Source organism: Hylobates moloch, unplaced genomic scaffold (genome assembly GCF_009828535.3).
Source record: "Hylobates moloch isolate HMO894 unplaced genomic scaffold, HMol_V3 SCAFFOLD_3, whole genome shotgun sequence".
NCBI lineage: Eukaryota > Metazoa > Chordata > Mammalia > Primates > Hylobatidae > Hylobates > Hylobates moloch.
The window spans coordinates 65510632-65527890 of NW_026652278.1; the positions used below are offsets into that span (position 1 = coordinate 65510632).

Below are 17259 nucleotides of genomic sequence, written 5' to 3' on the forward strand. Positions count from 1 at the left end.
AGGCCGAGGTGAGTGGATCACTTGAGGACAGGAGTTCGAGACCAGCCTGGCCAACGTGGTGAACCTCGTCTCTACTAAAAATACAAAAATTAGGCATGGTGGTACACGCCTGTACTCCCACCTACTTGGGAGGCTGAGGCAGGAGAATCACTTGAACCCAGGAGGCGAAGGTTGAAGTGGGCCGAGATCACACCACTGCACTCCAGCCTGGGTGACAGTCAGACCCTGTATCAAAAAAAAAAAAAAAACTGAATGTATACTACATGCCATTACATGAATAATGTCTGTTTCACAGATGAAGGAACTGAAGTTGAATGGTTGGTAACTGACTTAAGATTACAGAGCTAGTAAGAAGATGGGCTGGCATTCAAACTGGTTTGTTCAGCTGATAACTTAGAATATAATATAAATGACTTAAGGGTCCAATTAGTTGACTGAAGAAGTAAAAAAATAACTATTAATATATAACTTCAAAGGGTGAGCAACATTGTGCTTTCTGCTAATGTGATATAAATTTAAAAGCTTTTGCTTTAGAATGGTATGCTAGGACTTATATACTACAGCATAGTATCAAGAGTACTATAAATACAAGCGATTTCTTTGTCTAATAATTATAAATTTGAATTATAAGACTATCAACAGAAAACAAGCACCAAAAATACCCATACCTACTTAATGTTGGCTTCAGATTAAAATAAAAATATCCTAAGCCAAGTTTCAGCAAAATAATTTTATTTCCTAACATATGGTAACATATACATCCAATATGTGCTCCCCTTGCACATCTATTCACAAGTGACTTCCAAATGACAACTGCTTTGATATTTAAGCATGTGCTAAAAGTTATTTTAGTTGAGATATGAAAAATGCTTTAGATAGATAAGATTCTGAGTATATTGGATTAGTCACAGCAGAATTTACTTTAGTTAGATGAGTTCTACAAATTTAAAGCTTTGAAAAGCCACTACTTTTACATCTAATACATCCAGATGAACATGATGCAGCAATATCAGCTTGTATTCCAGAGAAATCTCATTAGTTTTTCTGGTGATGGAACCACTTATCCACTGTATTCAGAGAAAAGAAAAACAAATTAGAATTCCTGTTAAGAATCAAAAGTACACCTAACATATAACAAAGACTAATATACTTGCTTTAATGAATCCTACTAAGAATCACCTGAAAATTAACAGACATACATACAAAATTTCTCTACAGCAAATGCAGGTGTTTTCTTTTGGGCTTCCTTACACTTCATGCTAATTGTATAGTGTGTTTTTCAAACTTTTTTTTTTTTTTTTTTTTTTTTTGAGACAGGGTCTCACTCTCTTGCCCAGATTGCAGTGCAGTGGCAGCAATCATGGCTCATGCAACCTCCATCTTCCAGGTTCAAGCAATTCTCGTGCCTCAGTCTCCCCAGCAGCTGGCATTATAGACGTGTGCCACCACATCTGGCAAATTTTTGTATTTTTTTTTGTAGAGACGTGGTTTCTCCATGTTGGCCAGGCTGGTCTCAAACTCCTGGGCTCAAGTGATCTGCCCGCCTCGGCCTCCCAAAGTGCTGGGATTACAGGTGTGAGCTATCACACCCAGCCTTCAAACTTGTTTTTTTAAGTGGCAGAATCATTTTCTTACCAGAAAAATCTTACAGCGAATTCTGACATCTAAGGAGGAGAGAACTGTTTTCTGGGTGAAGCAGCCTGTGGCCAGGTGGGAAAGTGGAGATCAGCCCACTCAGGGTCCCCTCCAGTGTCCAGCAGGCACCTCCATGAAACTCAGAGGGGCACAGTGGCTCATGGTTTGGAAACCACTGTGATACAGTGTGGCACTAAAGGTGGTATGTAGCAGCTCATCTTCCTTCTCACGTACACTACAGAATTCTAAAAACGTTTCTCTTCTCACCCTTCTTCCCTCTCTTCCTGTGTATGTTAAAAATATGTACGTGGCTGGGTGCAGTGGCTCACGCCTGTAATCCTAGCACTTTGGGAGGACAAGGTAGGTGGATCGCCAGCCTGGGTGACATGGCGAAACCCTGCCTGATTAGTGTTCAAGACCAGCCTGTTTCAAGACCTGGTTTGAGACCAGCTTGGGCAACATGGTGAAACCCTATCTCTACAAAATATAAAAAAAATTAGACAGGTATGTTGGCACATGTCTGCAGTCCCAGCTATTTGGGAGGCTGAGATGGGAGAACCACTTTAACTTGGGGGGGTTGCGGCTACAGTGAGCTGTGATCGTGGCCTTGCACTGCAGCCTGGGTGACAGAGTGACAGCCTGGGTGACTCTGTGTCAAAAAACAAAAAACAAGCCAGGTACAGAAAGACAAATACCACATGATCTCATTTATATATGCAATATAAAAAAGGTGAATTCATAGAGGTAAAGAGTAGAATGGTGGTTGCCAGGAGCTGAAGGATGGGGAAAGGGCAGGCGATGGTCAAAGGGTACCAAGTTTTAGTTAGACAAAAGGAATAAGCTTTAGTGATCTATTGCACAGGATGGTGACTGTAGTGTCTATTTCAAAATTGCTAAGAGTAGATTTCAAATGTTTTTACCACACACCAAATAATGATTAAGTATGTGAGGTAATGATTTCTTAATTAGCTGGATTTAATCATTCCACATTGTAAACATATATCAAAACATCACACTGCACCCATAAATATATATGATTATCATTTGTCAACTAAAAATAAAAGTAACATAATTTTTCCATAAATCTGTGTAATTTTTAATGAAATTTTACTGGAATAGAAATCTTACCGTCTGTTGGTACTGTGCAGGCAGATTCACAGGGTGGTGGTAACTAAAATATAAAATATTAAAATCTATTAGTCTAATCTCGTTTTTTAAAAAGCTAAAAAGGTATACTGACAAAAATTTAAGAGAATCTGAGGACTATCCCAAATTTTAGGATCTAAACATAATTTATAATATATAGGAACAATAGAAGGTTTGCTCTACTGCTGAGATGATAACAAATTCAAGCCTCTTGGACAGTGCAGTGGCTCATGCCCATAATCCCAGCACTTTGGGAGGCCGAAGTGGGTGGATCACAAGGTCAGGAGTTCAAGACCAGCCTGGCCAAGATGGTGAAACCCTGTCTCTACTAAAAATAAAATTAGCTGGGCGTGGTGGCGGGCGCCTGTAATCTCAGCTGCTCGGGAGGCTGAGGCAGAGAACCACTTGAACCTGGGAGGCGGAGGTTGCAGTAAGCCGAGATTGCGGCACTGCACTCTAGTCTGGGCGACAGAGCGAGACCCGTCTCAAAAAAAAAAAAAAAAAAAAATTCAAGCCTCTTGACTTTTTATGACATGCAGAATAAGAAGCATGTTTTTTGAAACAATAAAAACTGATTTATGCATATATAACAATTTTATATATACACACATATTTATAAAATATGGGCAAACTGTTCTCACTGAAAAATTATAATAGTTAACCACTGGCTTTTCCCTTACAATTTTTCTTATTTATCTCAACTTTGTCGGGATTCATACACAAATAAAGATAAATCTAAATGTACTGGTTTCATCATTAAATTGTCCTTTTTTCCTTGTTCTACCCCATTTACAAGGCCGTAAAAAAGCCTCATTTTCTTTTGTTTTCCTTATTTAATATGATAAATGAAAATAATTAAAGATGATCTCGTTCAATCTTTTGGCTAATCCAAACCAAATAATTAAAAATAGTACAAAAGCAAAATTATTGCTTTGACGGGTGCTTTTACTACCTCACATGAAAGCCTTTCTTAGATCATAAATCATTCCTGCAATGGTACCTAAGACGGGTGCTTTTACTACCTCACATGAAAGCCTTTCTTAGATCATAAATCATTCCTGCAATGGTACCTAAAACTTGATACCTTCCTCAGTCCTTGCTAGAACCAAGTCAAGTAAATTCCCATTGGTTCTTTTGTGGAAATGGCTTACGATGGGTCATAGGCACACAGGTTACTTGGTACATTCTGGAACCATTTTGATTTTTACAAATCTTACTACCATGCTATCTGTCCAACTTATGATTGATTAGAATCACTCCCTCAGCTTCTCCCTCAGTCAAATGGCCACCTGTATGTGTTCATGGTTTCTAATTTCAAGACTCCACACAGTAACATGCATACAAAAGGCACTCAAGTATTTGTCGAAACAAGTACTTCCTCTCCCCATTTAGCATCATAGTTTTTAGCAACCAGGTTTTTTTTTTTTTTTTTTTTAAGGAAACTTTTACATACAGCATCCACAATGGCTCTGGCAGCATCAGGATCACACTTGAAGGGGCTCTCAGACACAGTTGTATTCATGCTATTAAATAAAACAAAAGTAGCCATAAGACAAAATAACAAAAATTATCTCTTAAGAGTAAAAAAAAAAAAAGAGTCGGAAGTAGTTGACCAGGTGATATTCAAGTTTAGTTTAGAAGAAAGCTTTTTCACCTACATTTAACATTCTAATTATGTATTTTGGCAAGGCATAGCTATTCTTGTGATCAATTTTATTCAAATATGTTAACAAGTTCGGATTTAAGAAACTGAGATTGGGCCGGGTGTGGTGGCTCACGCCTGTAATTCCAGCACTTTGGGAGGCCGAGGCAGGTGGATCATAAGGTCAAGAGATCGAGACCATCCTGGCCAACACGGTGAAACCCCATCTCTACTAAAAATACAAAAATTAGCCGGGTGTGGTGGCGCGTGCCTGTAGTCCCAGCTACTCGGGAGGCTGAGGCAGGAGAATCGCTTGAATCTGGAAGGTGGAGGTTGCAGTCAGCTGAGATCGCACCACTGCACTCCAGCCTGGTGACAGAGCAAGACTTTGTTTCAATAAGGAGGAGAGGAGAGGAGGGGAGGGAAGGAGAGGAGGAAAGAAACTGAGATTGAATGCTCTGTAATTCTCACTGAAATAGCTGAGAAATATTAATTAAAATAAGAAACATATCTTTGTTAATTGGAAAAAAAAATGAAACAAAAAAAAAAAACCAGTTCCTGTAGTGTTGGTGAGACATCTGAAACAGATACTTCTGGCAGGAGTCCTGGTTCAATCTTTCTGAAAAATAATTCTGTAAAATGTATCCAAAACCTTTTTAAAAGCTCATAGGTCTTGATAGAGAAATTCCACCTCTAAGAACCCAATCCAAGACTGAAATGGTAATTTACAAAGGTGTTTACCATATACTATTTCACTATTAATATATTTCACTATTAATGTAATATTAATAGTGAAAAATTGGAAGTAACTAAAATGTCCAGTAATAAGAAATGATTAAAAATAGTTTATCCTTCTTTGCAGGGGATTTAAAAACAAAAAATAAAAAGGTTTATCCATTAAACATTATACAGAGATGGAACATTATAATATTAAAATATGATATTTCTAGACTGGGCATGGTGGCTCGCATCTGTAGTCTAAGCACTTTTGGAGGCTGAGGTGTGAGAGGATCACTTGAAGCCAGGAGGTCAAGATCAGCCTGGACAACACAGCAAGACACTGTCTCTACAACAAATTTAAAAATCATCTGGGAGTGATGTGTGCCTACAGTACCCAGCTACTTGGCAGGCTGAGACAGAAGGATCACTTCTTTGAGGTTACAGTGAGCTATTATAGTAACGCCGCACTTCAGCCTGGGCGAGAGACCCCGTCTCTAAAAAAAAAATCATATTTTTAATGACATGAGGAAACGCTTATTATATAGTGTTAAATTTTAAAAATCATAAGGAAAGTCGTGTATATAATACAATCCTAATTTGTTTTTTGGTTTTTTTAGCCCACTTTAGTCTAAAATATGGATCATGTTTTAAAAATACATTTTCTTTTTGTTTATCCGTAGTTCAAGTTTTCCTATATATGTCATTATAGTATTAATATGTGCCCAGTTAGAAATATTCCATCAAGGCCTGGCATGGTGGCTCACGCCTATAATCCCACCACTTTGGGAGGCCGAGGTGGGCAGATCACGAGTCAGGCGTTCGAGACCAGCCTGGTTAACACGGCAAAACCCCATCTCTACTAAAAATACAAAAATTAGCCAGGCATGGTGGCATGCGCCTGTAATCCCAGCTACTCAGGAGGCTGAGGCAGGAGAATCGCTTGAATCTGGGAGGCGGAGGTTGCAGTGAGCCGAGATCGTGCCATTGCACTCCAGCCTGGGCAACAAGAGCAAGACTCTGTCTCAAAAAACAACAACAAAGAAATACACCATCAAAATGAAAAATGAATCATTTTTGCTTACCTGTTATTTAACATACATTAAGACCATTTTCATAGAAATCACAAGATACCAAAAAATAGAGAAGTTAATTTAAAAGCCAAATCTTTTTCCTTTTCTTTTCTTTTGAGACAGGGTCTTGCTCAGTTGCCCCAGCTGGAGTGCAGTGGGGCAATCACAGCTCACTGCAGCCTTCATCTCCAAGGCTCAAGTGATCTTCCCACCTCAGCCTTGCTACAGGCAAGCACCACCATGCCTGGCTAATTTTTTTTAATTTTTAGTAGAGATGAGGTCTCGCTATGTTGCCCCCACCAGTCTCCAATTCCCGAGTTCAAGTGATCCTCCTGCCTCAGCCTCCTAAAGTGCTGAAATTACAGGAATGAGCCATAGCACCCAGCCAAATGCCAACTCTTAGGATTGTATATTTTTACACAAATATATATAACTCTTCTCCATTTTTCTTCTGTTTGTTGGAAGGACAATGTTTTCATTTTATCGGACATTATCCTGACATAGAATAGAAGATTTCTGGGAGAATTATTTTTGTACATTGGCCGTTTCTCGTATTCTTTTTTTTTTTTTTGAGACCGAGTCTCGCTCTGTTGCCCAGGCTGGAGTACAGTGGTACGATCACGGCTTACTGCAGCTTCAACCTCCCCAGGCTCAGGTGATCCTCCCAACTCAGCCTCCCAGGTAGCTAGGACTACAGGCATGTACCACCATGCCCAGCTAATTTTGTACTTTTTGTAGAGACAGGGTTTTTCCATGTTGTCCAGGCTGGTCTTCAACTCCTGGGCTCAAGCAATCCATCCACCTTGGCTTTCCAAAGTGCTGGAATGACAGGTGTGAGCCACCACACCCAGCCTTGTATCTCTTTTCTAAGTGAAAGTAACAATACAGTGTCTTATAATTATTAAAACCTTTTCTGCAAGCTGGTCTGCTTTGTGTGTTAAACATGCAAAGTGTTTACACTTACCAACTGATTCCTTTTCCATTCGTTTTCTTAGTCACTAATGCTTTCCAATGGTCATGAGTGCTTTTAATAATACCAATGGCAAAGTCCTATAATTTGAAGAGATTTGCATTACAATGATAAAAAGGTATCATTTTCCTATTATCAACATTTCCCCAAAGCCTGATACTTTGTCTCTTCTGAATCATTTCCTTACTCTAAAAATGGAAGAGAATATTAAAGTGAATAAATAAACACCAAGACTGTGTTATGTTTCCAGACTTCTGTTTTGTGAATCTTTAGATGGTAACAATATGGTTAAATTATAAGTCGCAATACAAATGAGCCTAAAGCTACAGTTCTGACTGACATATTACCTTATCTTTAAATTCTGCATTAAACGCAAACTCATTTTCTGGTTTTCCATCAGGAACCTTATACCTTCTAAACCAGTCCACAGTAGCTTCTAAGTAGCCAGGTTTCAGCCGTTTGACATCATTGATATCTAAGAAGAGAAGAAGCATAAGATGACAGTGAGAATGATTTTTTTAAAAAGAAGGAAGAGAATACGCAGATTTCAAGATGCACAAATAATTATACATTTAACAAAAATTCCAAGTACTTATTTTGAAAGAGCTGTGGAATGACTTATCATGGAAGTTCAAGATAACGTTGGAGCAAAGCCCCTTGTTGAGAAGAGAAGCCATACACGTATACATTGAAAGAAAATCATCTAGTGTCTCCGAATAGCTCTGACATTAAGTACAGAGAACAATCAGTACAATAGTAATCTCTGTTAGGTAAGGGCAAACAGCTGGTGGCTACATAATGAAACAACCAGTTTGGCAAATGTAGATAATTCCTATGAGAAGTGTACAAGATACTGAAAAAGACAGAGGTTATCTTTTTTTTTTGGAGACAAGGTCTCGCTCTGTCACCCAGGCTGGAATGCAGTGGCCCAAACAAGGCTTACTGCAGCCTTGACCTCCAGAGTTCAGGCGATCCTCTCACCTCAGCCTCCTGAGTAGCTGGGACTATAAGCATGCACATACCCAGCTAATTTTTAAATTTTTTGTAGAGATGGGGTCTCATCATGTTGCCCAGGCTGGTCTCAATCTCCTGGGCTCAAGCAATCCTCCTGCCTTGGATTCCCAAAGCACTGGGATTACAGGTTTGAGGTACTATCCCTGGTCCAGAGGCAGAGGCTATATGTCAGAGGATCACAACACTATTACATACTAAAAGATAAGAAAAATAGATTAGATTGATATCCATTGATGGGTTACGTATTAAATGTGACTAGACTTTGCTGGATAGTACAGGCACTGTACATAACAATACTTTAGTTCTGGCTGATAGAAAAGTGCACTGCTTAAAAAATTTTAAGTTTCTGTATAGCCATCAACAATGGCTAGCCTCAATGTCATCAAACTGCACTTCAAATAACAAACTCCTGCTCAATGCAAGCAGAGATACACATCCTAAAAAGTCAGTTAGCAAAAGCATTATGAGAAAGAGAAATACATTCAACAACAACAAAAGCTTATTTATATTTGTATAAGATAACATTGCTTCAATCCAATTTATTTATTTTTTTGAGACAGAGTCTCGCTCTGTCTCCCAGGCTGGAGTGCAGTGGCGCAATCTCGGCTCACTGCAAGCTCCGCCTCCCGGGTTCATGCCATTCTCCTGCCTCAGCCTCCTGAGTAACTGGGACTACAGGTGCCCACCACCATGCCTGGCTAATTTTTTTGTATTTTTAGTAGAGATGGGGTTTCGTGTTAGCCAGGATGGTCTCGATCTCCTGACCTCGTGATCCGCCTGCCTCGGCCTCCCAAAGTGCTGGGATTACAGGCGTGAGCCACTGTGCCCGGCCGCTTCAATCCAATTTATAATCTGCATAAAGAATAGCATGCATTCTATTATCATAATATCACTAGAAGTATGGAAACTTTACAGAATGCACTGGGAAATGTTTAAGCACTAGTAAATTTCAAAGAACTTATAATTTACATGAAATGTGTCACCTGATATAGAAATTGGAAATCCAGAAATCCAACATGCAAATGTTGATGTTTTCCAATACCAGAAACTAATTCTCCAATTATTCAGACACCAACTGGGTGCTCAGTAATTCACTATGATTCTGATACTATCTACCTGGAGTTAGCATCAGATCTCAAAGGTTAGGGGCTCAGTCTCACAAGACTGCCCCACTTCAGATGCCTCCTGTACTTTTGACTGATCAGCTATAGATTGCGGGTTTCTACAGTCCTTTCCCCAGGTTCCCTAATTTGCTAAAATGGTTCACAGAACTCAGGAAAACACTGAAGTTTAACATTTCATTATACGCATACAATTCAGGGACAGCAAATGGAAGAGATGCACAGGGGCAAGCTATAGGATGGACAATAGACACTGCCTTAGGTTGACATTAGGGAAAGCTGCGTACTACTTGCACCATGGGACCAGCCACCCCGAGAAAGTTTTCAGGGTTCTAATAACCTGAACTGCAGGAAAATAATGCCTTAGTAAATGAGTGCTGACAGAGTGATGGGCTTGGCTTCACTAATCGTGGCCACAGCATGCCAAGTTCTCTTGTATAAGAAGTATGTTGGAAATGCACACACAGACCAATAGAACAGAGCTGTACCAAGTAGTAAACAGATGGTGTGAATGCACTCTCATCTTTCAAAATTGAAACAAAACATTAAAGGATCGGCATTCTTCCAGTCCTTCTTCAATGGATTAACACAGATGCAAATACACATCACATCATTTTGAGGGAACATGCTCTCAAGGTGACTCTTATCACTGCTGACATTGACATCCATCACCTGGCTGAGGCAGTGTTTGTCAAGTTTCTGTGCTCTAAAGTCATCCTCTCCTCTCCCTTACCCACACTGTACTCTTTGGATGGAAGTCACCAGGCACAACTCACAATTAAGGACCTCCTTGAGAATGGAGTATCTACGTAAATTATTTGGAATTCTTCTGCTTTGAGATTTGTCTATTCTTCCTCATTTGTCTATTTATTCAATCATTTATTTGTCAGTATAGACTCATGGATATTTATTTTATGTTCCAGGTTATATTACAATACTACTTTATTTTCTTGCTCAAATTGTTCTAGCTTTGGCAATTCCTATGTATGTACCCAAGAATAAAAACATAAGTCCACACAAAAACTTGTACAGGAGTGTTCGTGGCAGCATTACACAGCCAAAACAACCCAAATGTCCGTCAACTGATGAATGGATAAACAAAATGTAGTATATCCACACAATGGAATAATATTCAACCATAAAAAGGAGTACTGACAGATGCCACAATATGCAATATGGATAAACCTAGAAAACATTATACTAAGTGGAAGAAACCAGAAACAACAACAACAAAAATCCACATATTGTACCAGTCCATGTATATGAGATACCTAGAATAGGTAGAATAGGCAAAGCTATAAAGACAAAAAGCAGATTAGTGGTTGCCAGGGCCTGGAGAGGAGGAAGGAACAGGGAATGACCTGAACTAGTGGCGATGGCTGCACAACCTTGTGAATGAATGAAATGCCACTGAATTGTACACTTTAATTAAAATGGTGAATTTTATGTTATGTAAATTTTACCGCCAAAAAAAAAAAAAAAAGGGAATGAGGTGCTGATACATGCTACAATATGGATGAACCCTGAAAACACTTACTTCACTAAGTGAAATAAACCAGACACAGAGGCCACCTATATGATGCCATTTACATGAAATGACAGCATAGGTAAATCCATAGGCACAAAGTAGATCCGCAGTCATCAGGGACTGAGGGAAGGGGGACAGGGAGTGATTGCCCATGGATACAGGATTTCCTTTTGGGCTGATGAAATGTTCTGCGATTAGGGAGTGGTGATGGTTGTACAACTTAGTGAATATACTAAAAACCACTGAATTGTACATTTTACAATGGTGACTCTTTGATATGTGAATATCTCAATTAAACGTTTTAAAATAAATAAACATACCAACTGAGTGCTGGTATGTGGGGAAGGAAAGGACCAAAAAAACAGTAAGAACCTACCAGATTTTTTCTTTCCTGGAATGAAGGAGAGTTTACTTAGTTAATTACAAGTGCAGTCATAGCAATAATGCTTGTCCAGTGCTTTGTTCCTCCATCCTTTAACAGTTTGAAGGCAAGGGCTTACAATTCTGTCATTATAGGTTAAGTATGGTGGTGCTTACGAATTAATTAGAAAGGCTTCAGACTTTTCAAATTTTCTTACCATTATAATTGGCTGCATCAGGATCATCCACATTAATGGCAATGACTTTCCAGTCGGTTTCCCCTTCGTCAATCATAGCCAATATGCCTAGAACTTTCACACCAATTATTTCACCTCTTGCACATACCTGAGAGTCAATAGCCAAAGTCAGGACAACATTACAGAACGAAACTCTAGAAGACAGTTTTACTTGGCTAACAGGAAACAAGAAAGAGGCTAAGTTCTTGAGAATTTACCTGAAGATTGTTCCTTTAAGCAAATTTTAAAAACCTAAATGAGTAAATGTTTCATCAGTCCTATTAAAGTTGAAAACAGGACTTATAGGTCCTATTTTCTTCTAGGTCATAGGGAAACCAGTACATAGCTCAGGGTAATCAATGTTTTTTGCACTGTCATTGATTATACTGAAGAATAAGTCCTCCATAGTCTCAAATACATATCTTAATATGCTTTATCTTTTATTTCACAAAAGTCATGAGTTAAGCAAGTCATACAATGACTTAAAAACTTTATGACTTAAAAAACAAAATGATAACTTTGTTTTTAGTTGTTTACTATTTCTCTGAGCCTGAGAGAGACATGAAGAAATAACTATAATCAGAATCTTAGAACAACCCTACTTGATGGAGGAGTTACTACCATGAATCTCCAACTCATGAGGTTATTTGGTTCGGGTCAATTTACTGATCATTCTAAATTGCTAGGCAAGATTTGCCATGTATTGAGAGGGAATTTCCCTCCTGGTATCTTTCACCTATTGACTAATTATCCATCTTCTAAAGCAATGCAGAACATGTCCAATTCTTCTAGATATATGTTCAATCATACATATATAGACACATTTTTTTCCAGACTAGGTTTAAATGTAAAAATTATAATATACAAATGCTTAAAATGCAAGAGAAGCCTTTAATACCAAAGAGACATCATTATTTCACTAATATTCATGCATTTTATTCACAGTATTTTTTAAAGTATGAAATTTGGTATACTTCATTAATATCTCAACACTAAAGAAAAAAATGTCACATTTCATTACCTTGCTTCCAATTTCACACACATCAATTGGGTCATTGTCACCACAACAGCCAGTATGTTTATCATTGTGCCCTGGGTCTTCCCAAGTCTAAAAAAAATAAGACAGTGTATAGCATTCCTATACATACTGACAAAATGGATCATGTTGAGAATAACAGATAACATCTTATGACTCTTCAGCTATTTTTTTCTCATTGTTTTAGTTCTTTATTCGCATTTAAGAATCTTAACTACACACAAGAGTTTCAATTAAATGCTGTAGCTCCTACTACACATCTAATGCTAAACTAAATTTAAGCTTTAAAACAGATAATGATCCTATTTAAAACAAGCAAAAGCCAACTAATCAATAACTGAGACAACAGGGAAACACAAATATAGACCCAAACATTTACTTTAAAGATGTGTGGTTTTAGGCCAGGTATGATGGCTCAGGCCTGTAATCCCAGCACTTTGGGAGGCTGAGGCGAGTGGATCACCTGAGGTCAGGAGTTCGAGACCAGCCTAGCCAACGTGGTGAAACCCCATATCTACTAAAAATACAAAAATTAGCCAGGTGTGGTGGTGCATGCCTGTAATCCCAGCTACTTGGGAGGCTGAGGCAGGAGACTCGCTTGAACCCAGGAAGCAGAGGTTGCAGTGAGCCTAGATCATGCCACTGCACTCCAGCCTGGGCAACAGAGCAAGGCTCCATCTCAAAAAAACAAAACAAAACAAACAAACAAAAAAAAGAAAACAAAACAAACAAAAATGTGTGGTTTTTTTCTTTTTTTTTTTTGTAGAGACAGGGTCTCACTATGTTGCCCAGGCTGGTCTCAAACCCCTGGGCTCAAGTGATCCTCCCACCTTGGCCTCCCAAAGTATGGGATTATAGGCATAAGCCACTGGACCCGGTCTTAGATCTTCTTTATAATAAATTCCCAAAACAGAAGTAGATAGGCAATAATAGTAAAATGGGAAGGTTATGTTCCTTCTCTTTTTTCTTTTGAGACAGAGTCTTGCTCTGTTGCCCAGACTGGATGGAGTGCAGTGGCGCAATCTTGGCTCACTGCAACCTCTGCCTCCCATGTTCAAGCAAGTCTCCTGTCTCAGCCTCCTGAGTTGCTGGGATTACAGGTGTACGCCACCACGCCTAGCTAATTTTTGTATTTTTAGTAGACATGGGGTTTCACCATGTTGGCCAGACTGGTCTCGAACTCCTGACCTCAGGTGATCCTCCCACCTCGGCCTCCCAAAGTGCTGGGATTACAGGCATGAGCCACCACACCCAGCCAAAAGGTTATGTTCTGATGTTAAAAATATCATCACTGACCAGGAGCTTGGACTGAAAAGTTTAATCAGGATTTTCTGGAGCTTTACATGACTGGTTTTCTTTCCTTCCTAAATTGTAAGCCAGAGTCCTCGCAGAACATCTCACAAAAGAACTGATAGCCTGTGCTAGCCAGGATGTTAGGTTTAAAATGTAGCTGTTGCATTGGTTCTTTTTTCCTTCAACTAGAACACATTACTGGATTTGTTTGTCTACTCAGCTGGAGTAAAGGCAAAAAGATAAACGAGAAGGGGGATAAAGGAAGACCACATCTAACAAATCCAACATTAAGAAAGCAAAATCCAACCCACAGAAGAGTAAGTATTTCAGCAATGTTCTCCTACAAGGATAATATATCAAGGCTAAATACTATTAATAAATCAATTGAGGCCGGGCGTGGTGGCTCACGCCTGTAATCCCAGCACTTTGCGAGGCCGAGGAGGGCAGATCACAAGGTCAGGAGTTTGAGACCAGCCTAGCCAATATAGTGAAAACCTGTCTCTAATAAAAATACAAAAAATTAGCTGGGCGTGGTGGTGGGCGCCTGTAATCCCAGCTACTCAGGAGGCTGAGGCAAGAGAATAGCTCAAACCTGAGAGGCAGAGGTTGCAGTGAGCCAAGATTGCACCACCGCACTCCAGCCTGGGAGACAGTGCAAGACTCCGTCTCAAAAAAAAAAAAAAAAAAATTCAATTAAAGTATAAGGTGAAACACTGTAATTAAGACAAACAAATGACTTTGTGCTTACCTAACAAGCTAGATGGGTCAGACCTATGTTCTACTATCTTATGGGTTGTTTCATAGTAGGTTCCATTTAACAGACTGCATTGTTAATAAAAACAAACCATTTATCAACAGCAAAAAAATTAAACTGTATATTTAGTGTCTCAGCATTAAATTTTAAGTGCCACAGCACTGGCCTCGCCAAACCACAATTAAATAGATGTCATTTACTCATTAGAGACAAGATCCTAGTGATTCTTCACTCAAATATTAACTAAGAACCTGCTACATACTGACATTGTGCTGGGAATAAATTGGTAAACAACCCTTCTCTAAAGGTTGACTATTAGGCCAGACACAGTGGCTCATGCCTGTAATCCCAGCACTTTGGGAGGCCGAGGAGGGCGGATCACGAGGGCAGGAGATCGAGACCATCCTGGCTAACATGGTGAAAACCCATCTCCGCTAAACTGTAAAAAATTAGCCAGGTGTGGTGGTGGACACCTGTAGTCCCAGCTACTCAGGAGGCTGAGGCAGGAGAATGGCATGAACCTGGGAGGCGGAGCTTTTGCAGTGAGCCGAGATCGTGCCACTGCACTCCAGCCTGGGTAACAGAGCAAGACTCCATCTCAAAAAAATTTTTTTTAATTAAAAAAAAAAAAAAAAATGTTGACTACTTAAGAAAACATGATCTTCTCATTACTTTACCACAAAGAGCTTGACCTGAAGAAGAGGGAATCAAATCTCTAAACATAAAGTCAGCAGCTATGAGAGCTTGTTGTGTGCAGGTGTTAAGTGCTTTATTTTTTGAAATAACCATAGCACCTACATACTGTGAATAGCTCAGGGAGGCAATATTAACATCTCAAGGAGAAAGAAAGAGAGGCAAGTTAGGTAAGCTACGAAGTGGCCATCTTGGGATTTGAACTCTGGTCTGTCTGGTGCCAAAAATCAGTGCTTTTGACTACTACCACACACTCTTTCTTGACTGAATAGGCTTGCAACTCAGTCTGTAGAGAATTTATATAGCTTATAACCAGTCCAAAAAAGAAGAAATACTTCAGAAAAGAATAAACGTTCAAATCTGAATTTAAACATTGTAAATATTTAGTTTGTCTTGAAAATAAGTTATTTAAGGAAGCATTCGAATGAGTTAATTATCCCTTCTTATGTTTTCAAAATCTACCATAGAAAAAACTCTCCACAGGTATTCAAATCTTTTTTACTAATAGCAGTAAATTAATATTTAGTAAGCTAAAAAGTACACTGTCAGCAGTTGCATGAAGACATACCTGAGGGATGGCACCATAGTTCCAGATATATCCTTTATACGGGAACAAATTCGCAACATAGCGAAGTTTTCCTTTTTTCACATCTTGTTTAATAGGGTTTAAAGGGTCCTTTGTAGCAATCTGAAATAAAAAAATTTCAAATCGTTGCATATTTGGATGTGAAATACTATTCAAATAAGGATCTGAGGAAATGAATTATGGTATCTATGTTCCCTAATTCCACTTTAATGATATATTTTATCCCTAACACTTTTATAATTGAACTAAGGTGTTTCCATAATCAGCCATTAAGTGAAAGGTTATGTGAGGTATAAAGGAACTATCAAGAAGGGAAAAAGAACATTTAATAATTCTAGAAAGCAAAGACTAAAATTAGCTGGAATAAATTCTAATGTTTGAGTAATAAAAATACCATAATTTTTATTAAAAGGGCAAAATAAATATCCAATTTTAGTTTTCCTTTACAGAATTTAAAATTATTCAAATACTCGGGTATTTATTACACACAAAAATGTGATTACTGTAAGAGTTTGTGATATAAGATATGTTATAAATATCCATAACAAAAAGGCAATGATGGTAGGTATCATCAGAAAGAAACTAACACCATGCAACTGAAATTCCAATGAGAGCATCTGTGGCTGGGGTGACTAAGGAGGGGTCAGTGATGGGCTTACAGAGAGTAAGAGGAGAAAAAGTAATTCTAGGCTTTGGGAACATCGGAAGCAAAGATGTTGGGAAGAAAAGTTTGGGGCATATTTGTAAACAGTTGAGTTTAGCTGGAGCCCAAAGGGAAGACTAGTAGGCAATGGGAGATACAACTAGAAAATAGACTGGGACCAGACAGAGAAAAACCTTGACATTCAGATGGTTCACCCTTGATCAAGTCAGTGTGACTAGATCAAAACCAATATCCTAAGTCTGACTCAAATGTAAGGTGAAATATTACCTCCATTTTTGCATTAGACCAGCGTGGTACTTCAACTACCATGTGGAACACATCCTGAAAAAACAAAGAGAAAGTGAGATGGTCACAGGAACCAATTTGTTCTCTGAGGGAGCATGCACTATTTCTTCCAAAGTCAAACTGTTCATTGTATCAGATCTTTGAAGTCAATTGGATTTTCAACAAAATGCATCAAAAAAAGAGAATGATGGATGAAGAAATAACGCAATTATAGGAAAATATTCATTACAGAATCAAGGTGGTCAGTATATGATTGCTTACTATATAGTTCTTCTTAATTTTTATTTACTTTTAAATTTTTTATAGGCGCAAGGTCTTACTGTGTTTCCCAGGCTGGTCTCAAACTCCTGGCCTCAAGTGATCCTCCTGCCTCCACCTCCCAAAGTGCTAGGATTACAGGTGTGAGCCATCTCGCCCAGCCAACTTACTATATAAATCTTTTAACTTTTCTGTATGCTTTAAGTGTTTCAGAATAAAAAGTGACAGTGGAAAGAATGTTCCTAGGA

At 38.7% G+C, this 17259-nt stretch overlaps 1 protein-coding gene across 1 annotated transcript in view; it reads right to left on the reverse strand.

Annotated features, from left to right (window-relative positions):
• Window positions 1–715: 715 nt before the first annotated feature.
• PPA1 (inorganic pyrophosphatase 1) overlaps window positions 716–17259 on the reverse strand; it is a 29851-nt gene continuing 13307 nt past the window's right edge. The window contains exons 3-11 of the mRNA XM_032139170.2: window positions 16736–16789; window positions 15787–15906; window positions 12464–12550; window positions 11425–11551; window positions 7531–7658; window positions 7178–7263; window positions 4235–4304; window positions 2764–2806; window positions 716–1067 (exon numbers count right to left, since the gene is read on the reverse strand). Of these exons, the coding sequence (XP_031995061.1) occupies window positions 1036–1067; window positions 2764–2806; window positions 4235–4304; window positions 7178–7263; window positions 7531–7658; window positions 11425–11551; window positions 12464–12550; window positions 15787–15906; window positions 16736–16789 (747 nt within the window). The 3' untranslated portion in view covers window positions 716–1035. The remainder of the gene's footprint in view (window positions 1068–2763; window positions 2807–4234; window positions 4305–7177; window positions 7264–7530; window positions 7659–11424; window positions 11552–12463; window positions 12551–15786; window positions 15907–16735; window positions 16790–17259) is intronic.